This window comes from Tupaia chinensis, unplaced genomic scaffold (assembly GCF_000334495.1).
Source record: "Tupaia chinensis unplaced genomic scaffold, TupChi_1.0 Scaffold143961_1, whole genome shotgun sequence".
In the NCBI taxonomy this organism is placed as follows: domain Eukaryota; kingdom Metazoa; phylum Chordata; class Mammalia; order Scandentia; family Tupaiidae; genus Tupaia; species Tupaia belangeri.
Window position 1 is genome coordinate 261,556 of NW_006203812.1, and position 9,824 is coordinate 271,379.

Below are 9,824 nucleotides of genomic sequence, written 5' to 3' on the forward strand. Positions count from 1 at the left end.
TGACCTGTTAGCTCATTATTTTCAGAAAAGATAACTGAGCATTAACTGCACTAAAACTAAAATTATTCAATAAGCCAGCTCAGTTCCTCCAAACTTCTAACTTGGCGCTATGGACCCACCAGGATGCAGTTCTATTAAAGAACAGATTTTTTTTGAAAAGAATCAGTTATTTTATTTATTTATTATTATTATTTAATTTGACAGGAAGGAGAGGGACAGAAAGAGAGGGAAGTGAGAAAGCTAGTCAACACGTCTGGGACTTTAACCATGGTCAGCCATGTGAGAGTCCAGTGCCTTAATCACCATGCCACCTGCTGGCCCCAGAAAACATATCTTACTATAATTCTTTTATAGTCAAAAAGGCCAATTGGAAACACATGATTTAGTGTTTCACCATTTCCAACTTTCTGGCACAGGTTCTGGGGCTTCCTGTAAATACTAATCACATAGTTTAAATAGACTTAAAATTTGTTTTTTAGGAAAATCTCAACCCTGCCTATAAGTACCTATGTACCTCAGGAGAAAAGAAATGGCTTCCCTAGATGATATTATAAGCTTCTTCATTTTTATAATAAATATTAACTTTTTAACCTATATATGTGGTATCTAAAGCATATGAAAATTTCCTTAATTCAAAACATAAAATTGTCATTTTTAAGCCAGAGAATTCAGCTCTGAATTGACTGCAGTTCAGCACTTGTCAAAACTTACTTGAGACATATGATGGTAGGGGATAAAGTACAAGGCAATATAATTAACCATCCCCAAGGACCTCTCAACCTTGGACACATAATTGATATTTGACGGGCACATAATTCTGTCATTTTTATTTTGAAAGTGTTATTTTTTTAATTGAGAAGCAATAATTATAAACATGTATTTTGGGTGCAGTGTGATGTTGTGGTACATATATACATTGTAGAATAATCAAATGAGGCTACTTAGCATAATTCTTTGTTGTGGCTATCCTGTGGATTATAAAATGTTTAGCAGCGTCCCTGGTCTTTACCCGCCAGATGCTAATCGTGACCCTTACCAGGGATAACAACCAGAAATGTCTCCAGAGAGACATTGCCAAATCACCCCCAGTTGAGAACAACTGTTCTAGGTCCTTTTAACGCTATTCCTGTGACAGACTCTACTGGAAAGGGCACTGAAGTTGGAATGATTAGGACAAGTAATAATTGTAATTTTCCTCTTCATCTATGTGATACTGGACCTGAAATGTAATGTTTTTTAGCCTTAATTTCTTTATCTGCAAAATGCATTCGTTAAACCTCCTTCACAAGGCCATTTTGAGGATTCAATGAGACAGTTTGTGAAGTAGCAGGTACACATAGATGCTCAATAAATGATTATTGTATCATATGATCTTATTCTGTATGGTAGTGCTTTCATTGAGTTACAACTAAAAATAATGTCCATGGCCTTTTTCTTTAACTATTTTTAAGTGTACTTATTTATTTCTTCTAGGAAAGAGAGAATGAGAGACAGAGAGACAGACACCCCAATAGTGTCTTCATGCCATAATCCAACCCCTGTCTCAGCCATCCTAGATCATAGGCATGCTCAAAGAGGTCCCAGGATGCAATCACAGGACCTTTTCCATGCAAGTCCAATTGTGTCATTACTGGGCTACCATATAGCCCATTCATGGTCATTTATAGAATTGGTATAGGAAATTTATATTTAAATAATTTTTCTACATATTCTGTAAACAATAGTCACCTATTGCCTGTTATGTTAATTTACTCTAAGACTCGGGAACAGAAAAAGTACTTCTCCTGTCAAATGTATATCCTTCTTTATCAAAAACAATGCCTGTATGACCTGATGTACTTACTATTTTGTCTTGGCTTCTCAAAAGCTTCAAGGCAAAGATTATATTTAACTGCAATTAGTTTCCTCCCTGGATGCCAGGGATCTTCATCTCACTTCTCCTAATTGGATTTGGATCTGCCTTTTTAAAATTTGACCAACCATTTTACATGCATCTAAATGTTATAAACCACCTCAGAGCTTTTGTATTTTAGGTAGAAAGGACAGAAATAATAAAACACTGAAAGATTAACTACTACGTAGTAAGGGACCAGCAGTTTGAATATGAGAAGTTGTGCATTCTCAAAAAAAAAAAAAAAAAGCACCACCCCCACCCAAATATTGGAATACTTAACTCATTTAAAGATCAGTTTGCCCATCTGACAAACTAAATACCACTTACTCTAATCTTATAAGGGCATTTAGTGACTTAATGAATAGATTTGTGTAAGGCAGTTTAAGACCCAGTGAGCAAGATGCTGCAAATTGTAAAACAGCCTGGTAAATGGCTACTCACCCAAAACAAATAACAATTTATACCAGGCATAAAAAATGCTGATTTCACTTGCTTTATTACCTGTGTACCTCTTGGGAGATGAAAGACTTGTAAAACAACTTTTGTGAGACAATAAATTAGGGGTACTGGTTTGCAATGATATTGTAAATGCAAATGTTTCTATCACAGTTCTGATGTGCAGTGGGGAACGGAGATGTTTGAAAACATCTACGGCAGAACTCTGCACCCACGGTTATTCAGCAAATACTCAATGAATGAACATTACACAAATTATGTATTAACCCTTTAAAAGGTTATTACTTTTTTAGAAAAAAAAAAAAAAACCAGAAGAATCTGAATGGAAACGATCACCCCTTCCTAGGAGGTGATATCATCTACCCAGGGAGTATCATCCACAACTAAGAATGAGAACACAGTGAAAGAAAGTCAAGTGTTTTCATTGTATTTAAGGGCGATAAAGGAAGATCTCAAATTTGGTCCTGGACTACCTGCATCCCAAACACCTTGGGAACTGTTCAAACGAGATTCTCTAGAGATGGAACTAGAGACTCCATTTAATAAGCCTCTGAGGTGATTCCAATATACATTGAGATTCAGATAGTACTGGCTTCAAGAGAAGTGCTAGTTTTTACATGGAAAAAGGTTGAGGTTTCTTCAACTTCTTTCATCCATTCACTCAATAAACCTGTACAAAGCACTGATGATAAACAAGACACCACATCAGGTGCTGCAAAATCCCAGTATGAGTTGGATAGAAAAGGAAATCACTGTGCTTGGTTTAGGAGCCCATACTCATTTTTCTTTCCACACTGCTTCAGGACCTTGTTCATTTCCTACTTTATTTTCTTCAAGCTACAGTCTCATTCACGCTATGCTTGATATTCCTCCACAACACTGCAGGAGTGCATATGAGACAGCAGCACAGAAAGCTGGCATGGAGGGAGTGTTGCAACAGAGGCAAAGTGCCACTGCTGACCTTCCTTGCACTGAGGAGACAGCAAGGGAACACATATGGCAGGAGGGAAGTCCACCCAGGAAAAAACCCTGAACATTCTTGACTTGTTAATGTGGGACGGTCATATAAACTTCCTTGGGTATATCCGCAACTAAGGATGAGAACACAGTGAGACTCAAGACTATTGTCATTGTATTTAAGGGACACAAGGAAGATCCCAGAATGGTCCTTCTTTTAACACTTTCCATACACTTAACATAGTTAGGCTCCAGAAAAGCACAACGCCCACCATTCCCTCTATCTTTATAGGTAATGTACTTTGTTTCAACTGAATTAATTCCATAAATACCAGGGTTTTCATGGTTTTCCAAAGACCTCAGGTTGCATAAATAGAAACTGGGAAAAAAAAATAAAAAAACTAAAGTACCAGCAGGTGATGTAGTGGTTCCACATGGTCGACCACAGTTCAATGGACCCAGTGGCTCACGGCTCACCTTCTCTCTCTCTCTCTCTCTCTCTCTCTCTCTCTCTCTCTCTTTGCACATGCCCTATAGCAAAATGAAAATAATAATAAAATTGAATTAAATAATTCTTTATAAAACTACAGAAATACAAGAGATCCTCAAAAATTTCAAAACTATGCATGGATTTCAAAATATTTTGTCACCAAAATAAACTCAAACTTTAATACCGTTTGTCCAAGAACTTTATTTTTTTTTATTTTTTTTTATTTTTTTGGAGAGGTTTTTGCTATAGGGCATGTGTACTTGCCAGAAAGACAGAGAGAGGCAGAGAGACAGAAAGCAAGAAATCACCCCCCGGGGGGGATGGCCACACCGCAATCCCTTCTCCTCCATTCTCCTCTCGGGATTTTGGGCACGCACGCACATGCACCCAGTGTGAGTTCAAGCCACCGAGTCCAAGACTCGAACCGCAGTCGACTACATGGGAGTCCAGCGACATAGCCATTACGCTAACTGCTTGTCCCTCCAAGAACTTTTTGAAGTCTCTTCCTAGATTCTTCAGTGTGGGACATTATGAGGCATATGACATATATTTTCCTTTTCCCTTCCAGATTCACTCTTCACCCTTCACAATTTCAATTTGCACCTCTGGGAATACCCTTAACCTGGATTTTCATTGTTTTTAACCAATGGAGGATCCAGAAGATCAGAAGGTGGGAGGAAAGTGGTGTCAGGATATTTATTGTCTCTGCTCTCTTCCTGCAAGATCACTTCATGATGACTGTATCCCTCAACTAGCCAGAAGCCACTCTCAAGTCAATGTCCCCTACATGTTCTCTTTACTTGTCCCTTCAGTATTTTTTAGCCCTTCACTGTTTTTAATGCTGGAATCCTACAGTATCCTTTGTGGTTCACTAACCTTGTGCAAGACTTTGCAAGTAGTCCCTTTATAAATACACTTTCCTCAAAATATTCTAATTTAGGCAAGCCAACTATTCCACGTGGGAACTCTGGCTGATACAGGGAATGGTCAGAATCGGACAATGGTAGCTGCTGTTCAACTCAAGGTAAATAAATGTGAGAGAGGAAAAGGTGCCTGTGTCTCAACAGTCTGGCAAAAAAACCTGGAGGATGACAAAAAGAAAGATCCAAGAACCGTTCTTGGATGAATAGAACAAAAACAGAGGAAAAATAAATGTAGAGAAAAACAAGCTCTCAAAGTTGTCCTGAAATTGGATTGACATTTAAAGAAACAGAGACTTTCTCATAAAACTAAAATAATGATCAGATTCAGAATTTCCTACCTGGGATTGTTTCCCATATATGTAAATAGTTCTTCAGAAAACCACATACAGTGAAACCCCTTTCAAATAGTGCTGTGAGCTATTTGAAAATGCTTAGTATGGTTTTATCACCTGGTATTAGTCACCATTTTCTTTTCATTTTTCCCATACACTTTACACTTAACATGGTTAGTCCCCAGAAAAGCACAGCACCCACAATTCCCTCTATCTTTCTAGATAATGTGTTTTGTCTTGATTCGATTGATTCTAAAAATTCCAGGGCCTTCAAGGTTTTCCAAAGATCCTCATGTTGCATAAATAGAAACTGGCAAAAATACATGTATCCCTGAACTTTCATGCTTCCTTTTAATCAAGGTAGTCCCTGGTCCCTGTTGATGATTTCAGGCCACATGAGGAGACTGTTCCACCAAAAGCCCATTAAGTCTAGGCTGTGCCTTTTGTATGTATGTATCTGTGTAGAAACAAAAATTATGTAGAGTAATTAATAAGTATCAGAGGTTCCCAGTGAGTTTCAAAGCCACTGTGAAAATACATGTATCCTAAAAGCTAAATGTCTGAATGTAAGCTTTTATCTCATCAGTCTGCACTGTAAATTGGATATTCAGGGTTAGCCTTAGATGTGAGAGTTTCTGGGAGTTTTAGTTTTCTGCCATGAAAATCAGTTTCATGTTAACAGTTTAACCTGGTTGTGAAATTTCCAGGTACCCAGAGCTAGCCAATGGGACCTGAGAGGATAAAGAAAGTAGCTGTTTTACCAGAAGTTTAAAAAGGAACTTTGAAAATGATAATACTAAAACAAAAAACAAAGCAGTTTTCTGTTGCAAAGCAACTCTAATCAGTGCACAGAGGGCTTATTTTCCCTCCTAAAACAAATCAGTCAGATAATTTATATTTCCTCATGTTTTGCTTTTATTCCGTGAGCTCAGAAAATACCCTAAATGGATTCTTCCCAACACCTCAAAAAAAAAAAAAAAGTCCAGGGAACCAGCAGTTAGCGTAATGGCTATGTCACTGGACTCCCACGTAGTCGACCGTGGTTCGCATCCCGGACCCGGTGGCTTAGAACTCACGCCAGGCACGTGTGCGTGCATGCCCAAGATCCTGAGAGGAGAATGGAGGAGAAGGGATTGTGGCGTGACCATCCCCCCTGGGGGTGATTTCTCGCTTTCTGTCTCTATGTCTCTGTCTGTCTGGCGAGCGCACGCGCCCTATAGTGAAAAAAACTCTCAAAAAAAAAATCCAAACTGCTATAATAAGTAATCCAGGGCTATCCATTTTCAGATGACTAATGATCATCACGTAAGGTCACAAGTGATCCCAGACCAACACAGAGAACCTAGAATGCTGTTAGGGATTACTGCAGCATTGTGAATTAAATTAGATGTGAATTCAAGTTACTTGTACAACAAGCATGTTCATTCCTTGAATCCTTCTCTTCTGGTGATGTAAATTTATAGGATTAGAGCCAGCAAAATAATAGAATTTTCAGTTCTTCTCTACTGCAGCTTCAACATATTCTGCTTGTCTCTGTATTTCATTTATATTATTTTAACAAGCATACACAGAGTTCAATTTTAGCTGCAGAATAACCACTGTACCATTCAAGAGGCTATGTACATGAACCAGTAATAAAGGCACCCAAAGGGTCAGTATTGCGGTACTAGATTTATTTGGGGGAAGGGTTGCTTGGCGGAGGTGGGGGTTGTTGTTGTTGGGAGGGCTGTTGCATGAGAAGATCTTCCCTTTGCTTAGCTCTTCCTCCTTAGAGTGCTTCCTGAACCCCTTGTCCTTCTCCCACCAGGTTACCTTGGCACTCATTGAACAGATGGATCTTCCTTGGCAGTATTCAGTACTGTATTCATCCATGGTGGCTGCATGGATAACTAAGTTATGGCCAACTAATCACACAAATCTCAACTTTATTTCATGTGAAACATTTCTAAATATTTTTAAAAAGTATTGAATCATGCATTTTTTCCCTCTCTCATCTGGAAAGCATTTTTTTCAAAATAACAGATTTGTCATTGAAATATCCTTAAGATAATTTCAAAGTTGTCAAGATAACAGTAATCTCAAAACTCATTGGAAGTCCCACATGAGAAAAAAAATTTTTTTTAATTTTATTTATCATTTTTTTAACTTGCTACAGTGCATGTGCACTCACCAGAGAGAGAGAGCAAGAGTGTGTGGGGGGAGGGGGGCAGGAGGGAGTGAGAAAGCAAGCCACCAGGTCTAGGACTCAAAACACAGTCAGCCATGTAGTAGTCCAGCACCATAACCACCAGCACCTGCTGACCCCAATGAGAAAAAAGTTTAAGGCCTCCTTTCTGTTAACTATAGAACAATATGAATTTTTATGTCAGCATGACATTGAAAGTTTTCTAATATTTCTAATATTAGATTTCTAAATCATATAAAACTATATTTTAATGTGATCCCAATTTTATGTTTTTAATTGTGATTGTTATATGTACCCTTTTATGTAAAGAAATATGATGAAATGCTAACATTGATTACCTTTGGATGATGGAATGATCAGTGATGATGTTTATTTACTTTTTCTTCTTTTCTGAATTTTCCAAACTTTCTACAGTAAGCAGGTAGGCATTCATTATTTTTAGAGAGAGAGCGATTTTTGCTATAAAATGCATGCACATGCCAGAGAGACAAAGAGACAGAAAGCAAGAAATCACCCCCCAGGGTGGATAGCCACGCACAATCCCTTCTCCTTCGTTGTCTTAGCAGGATCTTGGGCATGCACACACACACACATCCAGCATGAGTTTTAAGCTGCTGGGTCCGGGACCTGAACCGTGGTGGACTATGTGGGAGTCCAGCGATGAAACCATTATGCCATCTACTGGTCCCCAGCATTCATCTTAGTTAGAAAAAGGCATAGCTTTTTAAAAATTGAATGTTTTACTTTTTATATTAAATCAAGTTTACTTGTAGAAATAGGCAAGAAAACCAACATACCTTTTGATTAAATGGGCTCGGCTATTCACGTAGTTGGAGTCAAAAGAATAGTTCTCAGTCTGCAACGAAAGACCAAGATTTTAAAAGTTACATAGGTTATTTATAAGAAGAGTAGAAATACCCTGCTTAGGAAGAATTTTTCTACTGGACAAGAAAGTAATCAGAAACCAAGGCCATAGTGGGGCAGCAGTGTGAAGAATGTCCCCATCCCATTGGTGTCCTGAGAGTTGTATAGAAGCAGTAACTCACCCCTGCAAACCAGCATAGATCTGACACAGGCATTCCCTAGAATATGGCTGGCTACTGACCATACAACCACTTAAGGAGAAAAGAGGACATGGCCCACAATCATTACAGAAACTAATTTCTTCTCACTCCCTGATGGAGACAATTCTATGCACATCAAATTGACTGGAAGTTCAAAGGTATTTTTATTAGTAGTAGAGAATTAACATGTTAAAATATTTATTCCAAAGATATGGAAATACAGGCAAGGTAATCCCCCACTGTGGATTTAAACTCTGCACTTACCTTTGTTTTAAGACATTTGCTCAGCACTGGTTATGCAGGAAGGTCTTTGTTTTATCACAGATATAAAGGCAAACAAGTATTATGCCTAAAAGAGGGTGAAGGGCAGTCCACAGGGGGTGCCAAAGCCTTTCATGTGCAACACGAAGTTTGCAAACAAACTCCTGTCTCAGCTCCTATCATTAAAACACCACTGTCTAATCTAGTTACAGCAGACTGCTGGAGCAAAGGCTTTATGAAAGCAAATGCAGAATATCTGCCAGATGAAAGAGATGGAAAAACAGTTTATGAACACTCAGAGGTTGGGGGGATTGAGGGGAGGGCCGCCTTAGAAGGGGTGCAACCCAGCAAAATGATGACACTGAAGTAACTGAACATCCTAGTAAAGTGGATCTTACCCTCAACACCAAAGTACTACCCCTTTTTTCTAATGGCTCATCCTAATTTATGTTAAAATGTACAGCTTTTTTTTGTATGTTTTTACTTTTTTAAGTGACTGACTAAAAAGAGAACAAATAAACACGAGTGTCATGCTCTTTTTGAGCCATTGTGTGAATCGAATAATACCTAAATATATTTCTTTCACCCTCCTGCCATTCCACCGGAAATCCCTGCCATTCCCACCATCATTCCTTAGGGGTCTTCAGAAGGCACTTCAACTGAGAATGACTAGAAAAGGAAACCAAATAGCTGCCTAGTAAACAAAATAATAAGATTTCTTCCAGAAAACTACCTGTCAGACATTAACTGAGCTAGGCTCTTAGATGCATTCCTTGCTTTCAAGAAGTTCACAGTTTGATGGAAGAGAAAACGGGATAGGTAATAGCAGATCCAGCTACCACAAAGGCACCAAATAGCTAGCAGTCAGGGTAGGAACTGTAAGTACCTAAGTATCTAGAGTGGGTAATAAACGGTAGTGATGAAGAGGTAGAAGACAGAATATCAAGAAGCAAACAGGTCCAGCCAGATGGCATGGTTGTTAAGGTGACTATATTCCACATGGTCGACTGTACAATGCAAGTCCTGGACTTGGCAGCTTAGAAAATATATTGAGCATGTGTGCATGCATGATCAAGCCCCAAGAAGAGAATGGAGAAGGGATTGCAGCATAGCCATCCCCCTTGGAGGGTTATTTCTCACTTTAATTCTCTCTCTGGTGAGTACATGTGCCCTATAGCAAAAGAAAGAAAGAAAGAAAGAAAGAAAGAAAGAAAGAAAGAAAGAAAGAAAGAAAGAAAGAAAGAAAGAAAGAAAGAGAGAAA

The 9,824-nt window shown here is 38.5% G+C and overlaps 1 protein-coding gene across 1 annotated transcript in view; it reads right to left on the minus strand.

Moving 5' to 3' along the window:
• The window catches only part of PCDH19 (protocadherin 19), a 118,341-nt gene that overhangs the window by 45,205 nt on the left and 63,312 nt on the right, over window positions 1–9,824 (minus strand). Inside the window, exon 6 of the mRNA XM_006165550.2 lies at window positions 8,035–8,093. Within this exon, the coding sequence (XP_006165612.1) occupies window positions 8,035–8,093 (59 nt within the window). The remainder of the gene's footprint in view (window positions 1–8,034; window positions 8,094–9,824) is intronic.